Genomic DNA, 18,558 nt, shown 5'->3' on the forward strand with positions numbered 1-18,558 from the left:
TCAAAACAAGAGTTTGCAATGAAAATCAGATTCTCGGGTAGAATGACCTTCACTCACTTAAAAGGCCATAACTTCTTCGTCAAAATAGGTATCAGCGAACCGTAAAATTTTCTGAAAAGTAGACACCCGTGGCTTTCCAGTGACATAAGGTTCACAACCTCATCCGATCGGAGCAGTTCACAATGCTCTGTCGAAGTTGATATGGGGGCCTATATATAGGCATTACAAAACCACAATCCAGTAGGATTCGGAGTCCTAATCTATTATGGAGATGCTAATCTATCTCCTAACAGGAAACCTATTAGGTTAAGACACACACAAGGGTAGAATATTAATTCTCCCGGAACACTCCCCCTTGTGTCGCATGCCTAGGTTGCATGGTGCACACATCGTTGCCTCGGTAAAAACCTTATCAAGCAAAATAAAAACCTCTTGGGTAAAAACAAAAGCTTGATCGAAGGGAAAAAGAGCACAACGCACCATCTACATTTGATAGCATCATGTGAGGTAGACTCCTCCTGAAGTCTACGAAACAACTCCCCTGACTAGTGCCATAATCATGGAGTACAAAGAACAACGTACACAACATTCATTACATGCTTCTCAAACGTAGTCTTGGGCTAATGATTAATCATTAATCTAGCCACACATCCTTAGATCATACATGCTATACTTAGCCAAACTTAGATATTAGGAAACAAGATTGCATAACAACTCAAAACAAGAGTTTGCAATGAAAATCAGATTCTCGGGTAGAATGACCTTCACTCACTTAAAAGGCCATAACTTCTTCGTCAAAATAGGTATCAGCAAACCGTAAAATTTTCTGAAAAGTAGACACCCGTGGCTTTCCAGTGACATAAGGTTCACAACCTCATCCGATCGGAGCAGTTCACAATGCTCTGTCGAAGTTGACTGACTTGCAACTTCCCGGACAGGACTGTCCTACTTTGCTAAAACGGCCATAACTCACACAATATGATAGCTATGAATGAAAGGTTGATACACATAGACCTTTCCAACGGTACCAATTTCACCAGATTTCATGGAGCGAGCTGTCCTGTAGGTCTCGTTGAAGTTGACCTATGAAACTGGACAGATTCTGATTTGTCACATTTAATGTGTCTTTCGCGAAAAGAATGGGGGAATGGACCAATGAATGACTGATTTTGGTCCAAGATGGAACCGTACGCATCCTCTACGCTACCAGTGTCGACTGCTACAACAAGGCGTACGTTGATGTTGCTGGAGCTGCTGGCGGCGTTGGTGTGGATAGGATTTGTGTTGGTTCACTAAGTGTAGAACTAAACCCATGTCAAATAAGCAATGCAAATCCAATGACAATGCATAGGCGCATAGTTAATCACGTCATAATGAAAGCAATAGTGTCCCAACAACACTAGCATGTATGAATGTATAGCTCATTGAATCTCTTCATCATCTATACTTAGACGGAATAGAGAATCAATAATTAGCTTCATATGAACACATATGGGTATGAGTTCTTGCAACCGATTGTACTATGTTCTCTCGAACGTCGCAATCTGATTACATAAGCTCTCAGTGGTCTGGAGGCATTTAAAGTCCCTCGGGCACTCTCATATCTGCGTCAAGATCCCTTTACAGATATTCTATGACCACTATCATATGCTGCAAATCAGTTTTCATGGACACTACTACTGATCAAGTAGCGGAAAGCAATTATGTCCATAACGAGAGAATATAACTCATCGTACTCAATACTAGGATAATGAGACAATCTTTGCGCCATAAGTCCTGCATATATTGCATGACTTCATCTTTCTCATTACACTTACGAACAACGACCAACATAACAAGTCTAGTTCAGCTTGTATTGATTATTTCCACTTCGGTCAAGTTGCTCATCGTTGATGCTTTACAACGGAATAAGAGCATAAGCGAATACATCATCAATCATGGGAGATCAATACATTAAACACACGCGCGCGCTGTATACGATCAATTCGTGAGATTTCTATTCTTCTCTAACATCAACAAAAGGAGTCTGTAGCGTCCCACAGAAACTTAGTTGATACACATGTTTAGAGAATATCTCTTGATGATGGGCGAAATACTTGTGCCTACGCACTTCGCTTCTTTCTAGTTTTGATTCTAGAGAATAATGGTCTCCCCCTCATCTAGGCAGGAGCCAAGACCGAAGCTATGACCCTTACTAGTCCATCTTTGCGTTTGCCGCCCTTGTTTTGTGGTGCAATGCCACGGGCGCCGACAACAGCGTACGATGGTGCCATCGCCGGCTTCCTTCCCACTGTCAGGGATGGTGCCAACGGTGCTAGGACCAGGTCATATGAAATTCTCTCATATTCTAAGAGTTCCAACCTTACCGGCACATCACAACATTTATGTGTGATCTTGTCACTTTCGCAATATCGGTAGAGTCATTGAGCATCGAATCTTTGACTTTCTGGAGGTCGATAATGCGTTGCACATTTTCTCACTTTGAGTAGTGCGGGATCTTAATGAGACATAGTGCCACACCACGTCAATTCCTGGCGTTAAAACCGGAATGGGAGCATTCCATATCTCCCCCTAACGACGGGAAGTATGTCTCATCAAAGTGACCGTCTGCTAATATCGCAGGATAGAGATCAACGGTTGTAGATTGGAAATAGCGGACAAGTGTTGGTGATTCATAAATCATAACCAACCAGAATACTTAATCGTTTCAAGTAGACCCATTGAGATAACTACAATAGAGGCACATAAACAACTTTAACCAAATATGCGTTTAAGGAAAAGAACGTTGGGATCGTATCCAGTAACCATCTGGTACGCACTAAACGCTTTGCAAGTTGTGGGTCTAAAACGAATAAGTGTCACTGCATGCAACATCATTACATATCTCCATGCAAAAATCGGCAGATTAGTACCCATAACCAAGTCCGAGCTCTGCTAGATCGTGCAGTGAATGAACATGAGGAATAATATGTTCAACGACGATCCCAGTAGATATGCAAAATGAAATCATCAAAGTCGTGGAGGTGAACTCTCCAACGGTATCCAATCAAATGGATTTGAGAGGATGGGAAGGGTGGTGAGCCCTTAGTATGATGATCATAGCTAAAAACTTTAGTGAATGCAGCGTTTCTTGTGGAAAGCAAATCGACGTGTGACCAACGCGTCGATGCTCTTAACCTATACCATAAAAATACCGAAAAATGTCCGTATTCGGTTGGATAGGGTCCACTAATGTCACCTTAAATACTTTGTAAGAATGGAATGTTCTCGGTTGGAGCCTTAGCAAATAAGTCCTTGAAATCTAGCAAAAGAACAAGCTTTGCAAAATGAGCGATTGGCATCAGAGATTGTCATGGAGGCATTAGAAGACACGGGAGGCATCACAAGCTCCTGTGAAGGAGGGGATGCCGCCACCGACGGCCTTAATGCCATGGAGCCACCGAAATAGGCAAGCTCGGCCTCACCGTGCATGGCACAGATAGGCTCGGCCTCACCGTGTGGAGCATGGGTGAGGTGGTCCTCCAATCGCTTCGTGAACATGAAAAATAGATGATAATGTGAATTTCAAAGAACTCGAATCATCATATCTTGTTCAAAATGACCAAAAATGATCATATCAAAACCGAGAAGACAGTAAAACCGAACCCATGATTCAAAGAATCTTGAGTTACATAAACTACTGCTGCAAGCAAGCAAAACTATGTCTGCAAGCTAACAAAGCTACTGTCGAAGCTTGAAAAAGATACTGTCAATGAAATCAGACAGATTTATTCCTCTCCATTCTTAACAAAAATATCAAGATGAAAATCCATCATTGGCATGAATGGCCTTTAAAACTTAGCAAGGCACGAAGATATACAACACAATCTCCGCACGAGATCCGTAAAACAACTACCTGCGCCGTAGGACAGTGTGGGTGGTTACGCAATTAGCAATACACTCGATTTCACGGCGGGACATTCTCAAAATGAAGATTAAGAGAGTCAACGACGCGGTGAACTTCTCTACACAATACGCCGTAGGATATTGTAAGAGAGGGGATTGAAGAAAATAGCAATCCCATCGAATGTATCACATGGCAATAGAACTACATTCTTCAACTTAAGAGTTGGAAAAACATGGTATTAGAGCAGTTGAATACCAAACAATTACGGTGGAAAACCTTCCATTTGGTGCGGGTGGTCACCAATAATAATAAAATCATTTGAGCTATGAAACGACTTGGAGAAAACCGGAAAATTAACCGGAAAACCATGTCAATATAACTCAAAACCGGGTGAAATTTGGATTGGGAAAACGTGGCAGCAAGAACTGCTGAAATATGCGGAAAACATGACGAGAAACGACAGAAAAAAAAATCATCGGAAAAACTCGTCAGAAGCCGGCGGCACCGATTGTCGGAAAACTAGCCGGCGGCGGCCGGAGCTGGCCGGTATGGAGGCCGTAACTTCAGGTCCGACTGGGAACGCCGTCTGGAACCGGATGGCGGTGCCGGAAACGCCGGAAAATGGTCGGAAGGCGGCGAATACGCCGGAAAATGTTCCGGAAACGCCGAAACAGTAACCGGGAAAAACGACGTCAATTTTGACGTTCCGAGGTCCGTTTTCCAAATTTTAAGGTCCAAAATCACAATGTAGTGCTATTGGGGTCCCATGTAACCCAAAAACGGCCAATTTAAAAACCACGTGAGTTGCAAACGTCGACCATGCATGCTAAGCCAAGGCAAATAAAATTCTCACGAGTCAATCTTGTAAACAAGAAATACGAGAAATTTTATAGAATATGCCAATATTTAATACAACACAAACAAGCTTCCAATTCCAATAGACGACTTAAGCTAAAGTCGAGCAATAATCATGGCAATGCCAACGTCATACTTGAAAAATAGTAAGCAGAAGACATAGTCAAAATAGATTGACTAATCAAAAGTCTGTAGCAACAAAATTTTGCATATCGGATTGGGCGGAGCCTTAGCCTAAGGCTCAAAAATGTGCTTACTTGAGAATGGAAGAATGTTACGTTTCCATCTCCAAAATTCCCTCAAGAAATAGATACAGGTGCCAAAAATGACATGCGTTTCTTTGATGTGGAGTATGCATCAAGGTCAACTCTGATAATACAACGTCATAGACGTTCATTAAATCACTTTTAAGTGTGTCCCATAGAATTCGTTATTTTTGGGATCTTTTTGTCAGCAAATAGTGCTGCATCAGAGTAATGAATCAACTCAAATAAATGAGTACGTAGACCTTGAGATTATCGTTTATAGACATGAGTTTAAGAAAACTCAAACATTCAAATAACAGTCGCGATGGCGACGCATCCATAAGAAACGAGGGTTGTATAGGTTTCAAATAATCGAAACTATTCAAGTACGTAACCGGAATTAGAAGGTTGTGATGTATATGGTCACAAAATAATCGATGCATATCGGTGATTCTCATGATCGCACCCAAAACAGCGGTGCACTCAGGCAACCACACGAAATCGATATCTTCCTTTTTAAATAATAACGTGACTCCCACAGGACCGTCACACGAAAAACGTCGACCAAGAGGGGAATCATATCCCTCTTTGGTCTCATCGGCGTTATAAGAAAGGCCGGAAAAGAAGACATGAAAAAGGCTAATAGCGCCCGATAATTTATATATATATCTTCAAAAGCAGCAACTTTAAGAAAAACATACTTGTTGGTTTGCCAAATAGACCGCATATAAGTAAATTGCTCTGCAAATCGATCGTCATGCATGAAGTTGCTTGTTGAATTCCTTTTTCGATCTTCGTCCGATGACATAAAAATCTTGGGAGGATACGATCGAAATCGTATGTAGATGGCAAAAGTATCGTCCATCGCGGCATGAATGTCATCACCATAGTACGACGAGCAATGATTTTTCCTATACGAGCACGTGAAATATCGTTAGAAATAAAAACGTGCCAATGAACATTTAAATAATGAAATAGGAAAAAGGAAAAGGAAAAGAAAATATAGTATGAAGCCCAAATGGCTATTGTACCCGGCTGCAGGTGTCGCGAGCGGGGCTGCAGGGGTCGCGAGCGGGGCTGCAGGTGTTGCGAGCGGGGCTACAGGGGCTGCGAGCGGGGGTGCAGGGGTCGCGAGCGGGGCTGCAGGTGTTGCGAGCGGGGCTACAGGGGCTGCGAGCGGGGGTGCAGGGGTCGCGAGCGGGGCTACAGGGGTTGCGAGCGAGGCTGCAGGGGTCGCGAGTGGGGCTGCAGGTGTCGCGAGCGTGCGGGCAGGGGCTGCGTGCGGGGTTGCATGCGGTTCCGATGCGGGGGCTGCAGGGGTGCATGCAGGGGTGATGCAGGGGCAGCGTGCAGGGGAGCGTGCGTGCGTGCAGGGGCTGCGAGCAGGGCTGCATGTGGCTGTGATGCGGGGGCTGCAGGGGTGATGCAGGGGCAGTGTGCAGGGCTGCGTGGGGCTGCATGCGTGGGTGCAGGGGCAGCGAGCAGGGCCTGCAGGGGCTGCGTGCAGGGCAGCAAGGCAGAAGTTGCAGGGGCAGCAAGGCTGGCTGCGCGCAGGGATGCGGGGGTAGCAGCGGGGGGGGGGGGGGGGGGCTGCAACAACGGCGAGCAGGGGCTGCGCCGACGAGGAGATGCCGGAGGCCGGAGATGACGGCGGCCGCGGTGGAGAAGAGAAAAAATTTCTATGGCTCTAAAAGTTCAGGGTTTTAGGGCAACGTGTTTCAGGATGAAATAATTGTGTATTATTGAATGATATGGGGGCCTATATATAGGCATTACAAAAACACAATCCCGTAGGATTCGGAGTCCTAATCTATTATGAAGATGCTAATCTATCTCCTAACAGGAAACCTATTAGGCTAAGACACACACAATGGTAGAATAGTAATTCTCCCGGAACAAAATCACATATGTTACAGAAATATCGAATAATAAAAAAAATCCTAACCAAACTAGGTTTCCTAGTTCAACAAGGAATACTACTCTATAGTACTCTCGACAATTTCTGCATTTTACACCCGTTTTAGCACCAAAAGGGAACGAACGTCACTAAAGACTCCTAACTTAACTCAATGACTCTATATTACAATAATAAGGGTTAAGCAAAGTACAAATGGAGGTAAAATATATGGTAAAAACGTCGCAAAAGTGCGCTTATCAACCGTAAGCTTGTAATTGACAAACATTGTATGCACATTAATTAGTTACCATACCTTATTTTCTTAATTAACGAAAAAAGAAAGTTTTAATTGTTGGTATGAGTACTAAAAAATATGTAGAAGTCGGCCTAAAGCAAGGGACATAGAACAACACAATCACAATTTTTACACTTCGGCAGATTTCACCAGCTAACATGCATAACCAAATGTACTAAAGCAACCAAATAACTTTACAACAGACATTAGACTTGCAGAAAATCCCCATCGCTCGATTAACTAGCTGTAACACACATCCCAATAATTTATTTAGTATTGACGACGAATCAAATAAAATCGCTAAAGCCCTCTAAAGTACATTTGGTGTTCATTCCATCTCTGCTATGAACATGACAAATTATCCAAATTAGGTGTTACCAGCCCTCTAAAGTACATTCATCAAAATCCTCAGTGCCCTCTCTTCTTGTTTGTGAGGCCTAATTTAAAGTTTCTCCAGAGTACATACTCCATCTAATGCGTACCCACCTCCAAAGTCTCATAGTTCATAATCCAATACGGAAATCAATCATGAAGAGTCATATCTGAAGCAAGTTCATAGATAATCAAAGGAGGTCGTACTACTTTTCATATAATTCCCCAATTTGGTTAGGTTTGTCTTGTTTACCAGCTCAAACAAATCTCATCCTCCTCTAGATTTTTTTTTCCAAATCGAAACACAATGAATAAATCAATCAAAGTATGCAAATCAATAGGACACTAACTACTGTAATCAATCCCAAAAAACAAAATGAAAACTGCAGCAAAATCAAACCTCCGGAAACGACGACGGGTCTTCTGATCTGGAGGGCAGGCAGGTCAAAACTGAAGCGCTTTCATCATCATCATATAAACTATAAAGGTTTTTATATTGCAACAGAGAGCTTCCCCTTTTTCTGTTGTTCGGTTTTATAAAGGGCATCTGTGCATACGACACCGTTTCAAGGAGACGACGACAAATCTAAAAAAGCAAAAAAGGCCCCTTGTTTTCTAGTTCACCGTTCCGTTTGGTTGTTTACTCTCTTTTTTTTTATATATAAACGAGTCATTGGTAGTGAGTGAGAAACCAAAACCAGAACCAGAACCAGAACCAGCATTAAGCTATGGCGTCAATGATGGAGACCCAATGCCACGGCTCGTCTTTCTCAAGCCCCCGGGCTTACCTCAGAGCTCTGGCTGAGACTCCGGCCCGTCTCGCCCGCCGCGCTGTTTCAGTCTCCACCTCCTACGACGAAATGAGCGCCGTCCGCGCCCGCTCCGGCTCCGACATGCACAAGACACTCCGCTGGTTCGACCTCGTCGGATTCGGCGTCGGCGGCATGGTCGGTGCGGGAGTCTTCGTCACCACCGGCCGTGCAAGTCGGCTCTGCGCTGGCCCATCTGTGGTCATATCATATGCCATTGCCGGACTCTGCGCCCTCCTCTCCGCCTTCTGCTACACTGAGTTCGCCGTCGACATGCCCGTCGCCGGCGGTGCCTTTAGCTATCTCCGGGTCACATTCGGTACCCAACTCAACACTGATATCAGTCCACTACTGCGCTCCACCTTCAACTATATATCTTTGTGATGATTTCTTTCAATTCTACCTTAGTTGTTTTTACTTTGTTGAATCAAAACTCAGGTGAATTTGCGGCGTTTTTGACCGGAGCCAACTTGGTGCTCGACTATGTGATGTCGAACGCCGCCGTTGCGAGAGGTTTCACGTCTTACTTGGGCACCGCAATCGGGGTCCCCGCTGCGAAATGGAGATTCACAGTCGGCGGACTCCCCAACGGTTTCAATGAAATCGACGTCGTTGCTGTAGTGGTGGTTCTAGTGATCACGCTCATTATCTGCTACAGGTACATACAACATATGTAGTTTACAGCAAGTTGAGTTTTTTTTTCGACATATATAGTTGAGTTGCGTTTGAGACTCTGAGTTATATAATTTTCAATAGAATGTTAAATTTGATTGGTGGGTTGGGTGACCATGGTCAGTACAAGGGAGAGCTCGGTGGTCAATATGGTGTTGACGGCGCTGCATATAATATTCATATTATTCGTCATTATACTTGGGTTCTGCAAAGGCGACTGGCACAACTTGACTGAACCGGCCAACCCGACTGGGAATCCGTCGGGGTTTTTCCCGTACGGGGTTTCCGGCGTGTTTAACGGGGCCAGCATGGTTTACCTGAGCTATATCGGATACGACGCCGTCTCCACCATGGCGGAAGAGGTCCGGTACCCCGTCAAGGATATTCCCATCGGAGTGTCCGGGTCCGTCCTCATCGTCACCGTTCTCTACTGCCTGATGGCCGCCTCCATGTCCAAACTGCTCCCATACGACATGGTAATAATTACAGTAGTAACAGTACAATTGGATAAATGAATAGTCACTGTAAAAAAACTGACATGACATGGTGTTGTTGGGTGTTGCTTAGATCGATCCGGACGCGCCATTCTCGGCGGCGTTGACGGGGGAGTGGGAGACTCGGGTGATCGGAGCGGGGGCGAGCCTGGGAATAGTGACGTCGCTGGTGGTGGCGATGCTGGGGCAGGCGAGGTACATGTGTGTCATTGGACGATCGAGTGTGGTCCCCGCATGGTTCGCTCGGGTCCACCCCAAGACATCGACGCCTGTTAACTCCTCCGCTTTTCTCGGTACGTTTCTCCCTCACGGTTCCCTCTCGTTTTCTACAAATTAATATAGATAGATATATTTAATAACTCCAATGAAATCGATGATATTTCCAATGTGGGATGTTAATGATGTGCGTGCAATGTGTGCGGTGTGGACTAGACCAGAGACCAGAGACCTGATTTGGATTAAGTTTGTTTGGTGTCGTGTGAGTGGGTTTTTCATTTTGATCTTGATCCTTTGATATTTGGATTTGTTTTTGGGGTCCCCTATAGTCTTGATTGATGTGGGAATGGATTAACCAACAAAAAAGATTGATGTGGGTATGGTACGCCCTGCCCTGCAAGGCCTGCCCCCGCAAGACCTTATCCTCCATTCCTAGTTATGGGTGGGTTGCTTCTAGTTATTTCATTCCTATTCTTGGATTGGATCAACCCCTTTTCTTTTGATCTGATTTTCGTTTGATTCGATTTGATTCGGTGGGGGGAAAGTAGTTCACAGTTCATACCCCCTTGATTTTTCACCTTCATCAATGACTATTTCTGATCCTTGGTAGTGGCAATTGGTTAAACCTACTTTTGTCAAACAAAGAGATACGTGTACGTAAAAGGTCGTCTTCTTTTCTCATCTCCTTTGAAGCTTGAGAGGCTTACGCATCGAGTGCTTGTTTTTGGATCATTAACCAACATGTATGAGCAAGTTTAGGCAGAACAGGTGAAGCTAGGTTAAAGAATAATTGTTGACTTTAACAGTTCGAAAGATGCGCATCTTAATATTCATTTCCGTAGACTTGTAATAATAAAAGCTACGATCGTCACACAAAGAGATGTAGAGAGGAGGATATATCAAAAAGTTTGCATGTTGCCTTCACAGCCTTTTCTTATCTTGTTCATGTTCATCGGTCGAAGGCTTTAGCATCACTATATCTCTATCTCTATCACTGTTTCAATCGCTTTCTTATTCGATTTTAAAGTCATAGATAGGAGGAGATCTTAATTTATTGGCGCAAGTGGTCTTGATTGGTCCAACTCATCTTCAAGTTTCTCTAGATATATCCCCCGTTTGCTTGCTAAAATAGCCATTTGTGACTGAAAATGACCTCTTTGCAATTTGCTTTCTCTACTCTCACAATTAAGGTCACCTGTCAAACTTCATATTTATATGACTCCACTGAATTCATATTGGCTTACGGCTATACATATTCCACTCAATCCGTGCTTGTGCTTATTTCAGTCTTTTCATGACATTTATGCTTTCCTTTGTGGGTTGGTGCTCTTGAGTCTTGATTTCCCACCATCTCTTGTTTTTATGCAAATACCAAAAAAAATATCTCCATGCCTTTAAACAAAGAGTCGGTAATATACAATGCAATTTGCTTATGTCGTTGCTATTTTTTTCTTATATGAATATGCTTGCACTCGTACTTTTCAGGTATCCTGACTGCAGCCATTTCTCTTTTCACTGATTTGAATGTCCTTCTCAATCTCGTGTCCATCGGCACACTCTTTGTCTTTTACATGGTGGCCAATGCTGTGATTTTTAGGCGCTACGTTGTGGTGGGGAGGACAAAGCCATGGCCTACAATATCATTCCTGTGCTCATTTTCTTTGACATCTATATTCTTCACGGTGATTTGGCAGATTGCTCCACAGGGAAGAGCCAAAGCCTTGATACTTTGTGTTACTGCAGTAATTGCAGCTTCACTCGTCCAAATTTTCCATTGCATGGTCAAACAAGCACGAAAACCAGAGTTTTGGGGTGTGCCTCTGATGCCATGGATGCCATCTGTCTCCATTTTCTTGAACGTCTTTCTATTGGGGTCACTGGACAGACCATCCTATGTGAGATTTGGATACTTTTCAGGTTTTGCTGTCCTTGTGTATGTTTTCTACAGCGTTCATGCTAGCTTTGATGCACACGGAGATGGGTCTTTCACTCAGAAGAATGGTGAAACCCAAACAGAGTCTGCACAGGAAAGTACTGATCCAGGAGTTAAAGTGTAGAAATTTGTAATATGCATGCTTCTTCAGTTCTTCATAATCTTGGGTAGATGGATGAATCACAAATTGTAATTGCAAAAGGGAGAGAACATAGGTTAGAGTGAATGCATTGTAGAGCATTGCGTAGGTGCTCGGGACCAGACAAGTACACCTAGTTGTATGTTGGTTAAGGCCGTCAACTAAATCAGTTAGATGTTAACCCAAGATATGTTTGATTTACAAGAATGGTTCAGTTTGATCAAATTCGGTTTGTTATGTGATGTAGTGATGCTTCAACACCTTAACAATTACTAAATTGGATGAAACTTTATATGAGTGATTTACACATTTTCTTTGAAGATCTATAACGTGGAGATGTGGCCATTTGACTGAAAAGGGAGTCAAATAATGAACTTAACTCTGTAATTTTAAAGTGAACATTCACTCTGGATAAAAACTATATATTTTCTTAGCTAAGGAGGTCCTTAATTATTCAAATGTTGCGGATTTCTTATTTTAGCCAACTTTTTCATCATATTTTTGCATCTTAACCATTCATATCTTAGGTTCTAATGTTTAGATCACGTATCAAAATTTCAACCAATTTGGTGATAGCTATGATATAAAAAAAAAATTAAAATCATGAACTGCAAAAATTGAACAGTTTATATTTTTAATACTAAATTGCAGTTTTGAATGCCTAAACGATAACCAAACTGATTGGAATTTTGTGAATGTGATCTATACATTAGGAACTTAGATCTGAACGGTTAAAGTGCAAATTTATTATCGAAAAGTTAGCCAAATAAGAAATCCGCACCATTTGAATAAATAAAAATCTCCTTAGCCATGAAAGCCTATATATATATATATATATATAAATCAAAAAGTTGTTTTTTGACAAATTACGAAATAAATTAAAACCAAACAAAGCAGGCCAACAAAAATGATTAACTTAAATTTGTCTATGTTTTTAGAACATTACTCTCTACATTTTGACATCTTATTTCCTTTATCGATCTTTATCAATTTGACTTACTTTTGTGTTTTAGGTTTTTAGGAGTGAAAGAATCGGCAAAGAAAAATGACAAAAAGAGATGATGCTGTGCAAGAAGATTTGTGTTCAAGTTTAGCTAGGAAACATTTTCCTAGTTGGATTGGGAATGTGAATGAGACCAGGAGAATGAATCTATCTTGAATGAGAAGTCCAAATTGGATCAAGAATGAAATCCAAGTTCAAGAAGGAATCCTAAGTCGACTAGGGAAGCTTGCTTGCGTCAGATTTGCTATGGATTGATGAAGATATGATTCTAGAAGATCACATGAATTGCATAAGAGATATCAATGTATAAGATGATGGATACAACCCAAACCGTGCTAGGGTTTGATGAAGGGCTCAACATGAAAGGAAAATGAAGTTGAATCCAAGTCATACAAGGAGACCTAATTGTATAAGGAATGAATCAAGTCATACAAGGAAAGGGATAAGGATATGACGCATCAAAGGTGTTGTTTCCCTTTAGGATTTGGATTCTACTCTCTTGTAATTAGTTGAAACAATGTGGCAAATGGGTAATCTCTTCTTTGCCGTCCACTATACATAGGAGGCAAGAGGGATGAGTTTTGCATCACAATTTTCAGAAACACACGGCTCACACGCTTTCTTTCCCTTTGTTCTAACTGTGCGATTCAACCCTAGGAGATCAAGAAGCTTCCTCATTACCATCATCACTACCGATTTCACCTCTTTGTAGTTTTCAATTACAAAGTTGTAATCTCTTATCCTTGTTTTTGTCGAATTCTTTTGGTTTTATAGAATGGATTTCTTTTTAGAGTTTGTTCTTTGGTTATCTCAATTTCATGTTAGAATGTACTCAATATGTTTAGGTTTTAGGATTCTTGATTTGTAACATGGCATATGCATGCATGACTGAAAGTTTCTGGGGGAGGATTTATCTTTACGTATTGAGTACTTCTAGAATGCATGCTAGGGTTATTTGATTCATACGACAGCTAGTATTGAGATAGCATGAGAGTGAGTCTTGATATTAGGCATTGTTTCAGAAGTCAGAGTTTGAGTTATGTGTTATTCGGTCCAACTTCAAAGTTCTTTATGCATCGGTTATGTCTAGATTAGTGAAGTCGCTATTCATCTAGTCTATGCATGATTGGTAGGAGATTCTGGTCAGGGAGATAAGATTCTTTACACTTGGAAGTGACTTAAAAGAGTTGCATGCCTCATAACTGGGTGTGCATCTTCGTCTTGATTGAATAGGTTGTTATGCATATGTATTCCAAATGTGTTATAAGTAGATTAGAACCAACATGAACATATAAATCGTATTTGCATCTTTCTTATCCATTCATCTTTACTATGAGTTTGTGTGTGAAAGTTAGTTATCAATCAAAACTAAATTGTAAATCTCGTATATCTTGTATATTGTGTATAGTGAATGATCGTTGGTTAGTATGTTGGAGCACCCTATAGTCCTTGGTTGTGTGAATGATAAAACCCATGCTTACTCTTACTACATTAATAGTGTTTTCTAAATTGAGAAGTCTTATATGCCTAGTGTATCAAGGATGTTGTAAAAAACTAGAAAGACCAACCAAGCCACTCCTAAGTTTATCCCATTAAGAGGACATGAACCAGAAAAAGCTAGAGCAGCGACACGATCGTCAACTCTATAACTATCCCTATTGATCTAAGACTATTTGATTTGCCGGGTTCAAGACCTCCCAATCCTTTAGAGCAACATTATCACAGAGGGTAGTAATTACAATCTTGGAATCAAAGGCTATAGTGACAGAGCCAGGGGGAGACACTGAGCAAGTTTAATTCCTTTAATGATTGCATTAAACTTGGTAGCCAGAGGAAAGCAAGCAACCATGGTACCGGCGAAACCATAAAAAAAGTAGCCATTGCTATCTTTGACCACTGCCGAAATTCCTGCATAATCAACCTTCTGTTTCCAAGCCGCATTAGTGTTTATAATCCAACAACCAATAGACGGCAGAGACCAAGAACCCCTACGGACTGATTGTGCTGTAAAAGAGGATTTTCCTTGAGTTCATGTGAGATGTGAGACCTCCTAAAAATCAATAGCCATAGAATGAGCTTTAGTAGCCACTCTAACTGGACCAGGGGTGACATGATTGAAGACATAGTGGCACCGGTGAGTCCAATAAGACCATAAATGAAAAAATATTGGCGAATAGAAATCTTCCAGGGCTTTGAAAGCAAAAATAGACTCGAGCCATCGTGCTACTGAAGAAATGGAGTCAACAAAGTAAGACAATCGAGAGGCACATCAAGTGACAATTGTCAAGACCCAACCCGAATTTGAGGGTGAAATTCGAAACAAGTCGTGTAGGATCCACTTCAAGGAAAATCTACCGAAAATTTGGCATGACCTTCCTTGAAAATGGACAACCCTAACCTGTTCAAAAATGCAACATTTCTAAAATCAATCATCCAACCTTAACACCTGGAGTCTCCATGCTCCCAATTCATCTACCAAATTCCACAACTAACTAATTTTAAGGGTCATATATTTCTAACGATCTATCTTTATACCAAGAGTATTAAGGCAATAATAACAAGTTATAACTTAATTAGCATAAGCGGTCAGGTTTACTATGTCTCCACTTCAAGTGCCCTTAACCTCATCTAGCTTTTCATGCAAACTAGATAATTGAAACTGAAGGGACCAGGGGGAAAGTATTTAAAAGAAAACGTGTCTGTGTGAGTACATGAAAATCAATTATTCATAAAATAAATAATTTATTATACTTCCCCATTTTCTTTGGGATGGAAATCCAATACATGCAAGTGTTATTAAAATTTTTTAATAACAACAAATATTTTCACGTAAACAAACTAGGCCGCGCTAGTCAAAATAATATCAAATAATATAAATGAGACTAGGACTGCTACTCAAAATAATATATCCAATAATAGAAAATGGATTAGACCCGCTCTTCAAAATAATATATCAAATAATAACAAAGCCATACAATATGCTCCTTGGGAAAAATATATGTACTCTCATACTCCCAATAACGTCACGTTATGTTAACGTAGAGGGTACTAGGCTTTCGTGATATTGTCGACATATCACATCACCTCCCAGGCGGAAAGAGCTTGGGTGCACTACTTGGGGGTAGCCACCGACATCATAAGGTGGAAACATACAAGCTAGCATCATCATCTCAAGGTGTATGTCAAGGACATGGCCCACATGCCTTGGAAAATAATCCAAATTAAATCAAGTATAATAAATAAAAATAAGTGTAGCAAGTAGTCTAAATAAAATAAATAAAATAAAATATAACTTGACATGTCTCACATGTCGCAAAATAAAAGAAATAAAACGATTAGATTTATATTATTTTCCGGAAATCCCATTTCTAGTAATTATTCAATAGTATCATAGTTTTCCGGAAATTTCATTTTTGAAATAAATATTGATAGAATAAAATATAATTTAGAAGTTCTGAGAATCCCATTTTCCAGATAAGTGATCAACAATATAACTCAATATAGAGAACTAGAAAAGTAATAACCCAATAGAACTCTAAAATCATTTTACTCAAAACATTCTGCATGCATTTAATTTAAAATAAAAGTCCATTCAATGTTTAAGGCCTAAACCTGACGAAGCCCAATTCCAGAGAAATGCTACTGTTATAAGTCCATCTTGTATTTCGTCGTAGCATCAACTCTAAATCCAAATATCACAAGAGTTAACACCAGATTCAATTTTGATCATAAGTAGACTCGATTAATGTATTCCTGATTTGACCAGGAAAGTTCAGAGTTGACTTTTTATTTGACTAAGTCCTCTGGGTTGACCAGGCGTTGACTATGTTAACCAATTATCGATTAATTCTAGGAAAATCTGAAAATATTCGAAGTTTAATTGTCGAGCCATACTAAGTATACTGTAGGAGTATTAAACCTAGTTAGAAACCAGGGTTTTTCACCCTTGCTTCTCTAATCGGCTTCCTGGCCAACAATCTGGCATATATCTATACATCTATATATGTATATATATATATATAGCAATTACATATATTGAATCCAAACAACACTACAAATGCAACAACACCAAAAACAGTGGGATTGGAGTTCGATTTCTACCAACATGAGTCTCCAAACCGAGATCAGAGGCACTGCTCTCCTCCCTGCCTCATCTCCAAGTTGCTAGAGCTACTGCTATCTCCTTCAAGCTCTTTTGCTACCATCCAGAAGTCTTAGGGTAGTCGTTGTGCTCACCTCAATATTTGGAAGCGAGTGAATTGCTCACTTGTGTCAGGTTTGTCAGCAAAAAATCAAGAAAGGAAAACTAGAAGAATCGAGGGTTGAGTTTAACAAATCAGAGAGGAAAGGAATTAAGGATCTAAGAGATTACCAAGACGAAGAAAACAAGTCGTCGGAGCTTGGTGGTGGCACTGTAACTCCGATTGTCCTTCACTGATTAAATTTTGATTTGGGGAAGAAACAAAGAGGAGAAGTGATTCAAGGCCATCATTTTAAAGGGGAAAAAGAAAAGAACTTTGGGGTGAGATTGCAGGTCATAACTGTTGCCTGACGGCGACGCTGGATGGAGGAGAGAGCCGGTTAGTGAGCTCGGTGGTGAGGGAGAATGAAAGCTTCTCTCTGTGTAGTGTTGTGGAAATGAAGAGAAGAATCAAGAGAGATGAGCTGGTGGGACTTTTAAGTGAAGATGAGATTGGGCCAAGGACTGGGCTCGAGCCAAAAGAAAGGAAAGACTTGGGCTTCTCCCAAGCCCAAAATCAAAACCCAAAAATTGTATTTTTTGAAATCATTTAAGACAAGGTAAAACTTTAGAAATTTGTAAAAACTAAATCAAGCGTCGGAAAAATATTCTGAAGAAATTTCGAGCAACTAGCGATGTGTAGTTTAATATTGACATGTTAAACTACGTATTTCGACATTTGAAGACAATATCAATTAATTAGTCATAATGTGTCGGTAATCAAGATTAGAAAATCTTAAGTGTTACAAAAACCACCCAAGAACATGTAAACAAGACACGCTCAATTGATTCACTATGTTCATGGCATAAAGGGCAAGTGGGATCAAGAGAGATGTGCTGACGAGAAAGCACCGCCTTCGTGGGAACATTATGACTAACTTTCCATAAAAATAGAGAGATTTTGGGGAGAGTTTTCACCTTCAAAATTTGAGATCAAAGCTTCTTAGGAGAGTAGCAATGTTTTGGATGGTGTAGGGGGTTGGTTAGCGACTTGTTTCGCAAGAAATGGTACCCTATTTTGACAAAGTAATTTCCGCACTTGGAGAAAAGCCACAACAACTATTCCACATCTTGAGGTTGAGTAAGACATATGGAAGAGATGAGGCTCCGAGTCTGAGGAGATATATCATCCTCAATGCTCTGAAGATTCCATGATTCAGTGCTCCAATCGATAATCGAGCTTACTTTCACATCAAAACATCTTCCATCCTCACACAAAGAAGTTGGAGGGATACTCAGGATTCATTTATCCATCCATAGATTTACTGATTCCGCATTCCCAATGTTCATAAACCCCCATCTACAATCAAAACTCTGCCCTCTAGAAGACTGGACCATAACCAAGATGGGGCAGAACCTCTTCTAGCATCTAAGAAAGAAGAACTAGGATGGTATACCAGGACCTTTGCATGGATTAATGGTTGGAAATAAAACACCAAGCTTAATTTGTAAGTAATGCAGAGTTAAAGTCTTGGAAGTTTCTAAAGCCACGACTCTCTCAT

The 18,558-nt window shown here is 41.0% G+C and overlaps 1 protein-coding gene across 1 annotated transcript; it reads left to right on the forward strand.

Moving 5' to 3' along the window:
* The first annotated feature begins 8,257 nt into the window (after positions 1-8,257).
* On the forward strand, positions 8,258-11,994 carry LOC126802633 (cationic amino acid transporter 7, chloroplastic). Its single transcript, XM_050530283.1, has 5 exons — positions 8,258-8,678; positions 8,798-9,017; positions 9,156-9,507; positions 9,599-9,818; positions 11,227-11,994. Exons 1-5 carry the CDS (start codon positions 8,279-8,281, stop codon positions 11,796-11,798), a joined length of 1,764 nt encoding a protein of 587 aa, XP_050386240.1. The 5' UTR covers positions 8,258-8,278; the 3' UTR covers positions 11,799-11,994.
* The last annotated feature ends 6,564 nt before the right edge of the window (positions 11,995-18,558 follow it).

The sequence above is a fragment of the Argentina anserina genome, chromosome 7, assembly GCF_933775445.1.
Source record: "Argentina anserina chromosome 7, drPotAnse1.1, whole genome shotgun sequence".
NCBI classification, from domain to species: Eukaryota; Viridiplantae; Streptophyta; class Magnoliopsida; order Rosales; family Rosaceae; genus Argentina; species Argentina anserina.

What these genes read in the sequence shown, in the direction of transcription:
- LOC126802633 (XM_050530283.1), top strand. Translation starts at nt 8,279, where the DNA reads ATGGCGTCAATGATGGAGACCCAATGCCACGGCTCGTCTTTCTCAAGC. An exon ending in CTATCTCCGGGTCACATTCG is followed by an intron (nt 8,679 to 8,797) that starts GTACCCAACTCA and finishes ATCAAAACTCAG; the next exon opens with GTGAATTTGCGGCGTTTTTG. An exon ending in ACGCTCATTATCTGCTACAG is followed by an intron (nt 9,018 to 9,155) that starts GTACATACAACA and finishes GACCATGGTCAG; the next exon opens with TACAAGGGAGAGCTCGGTGG.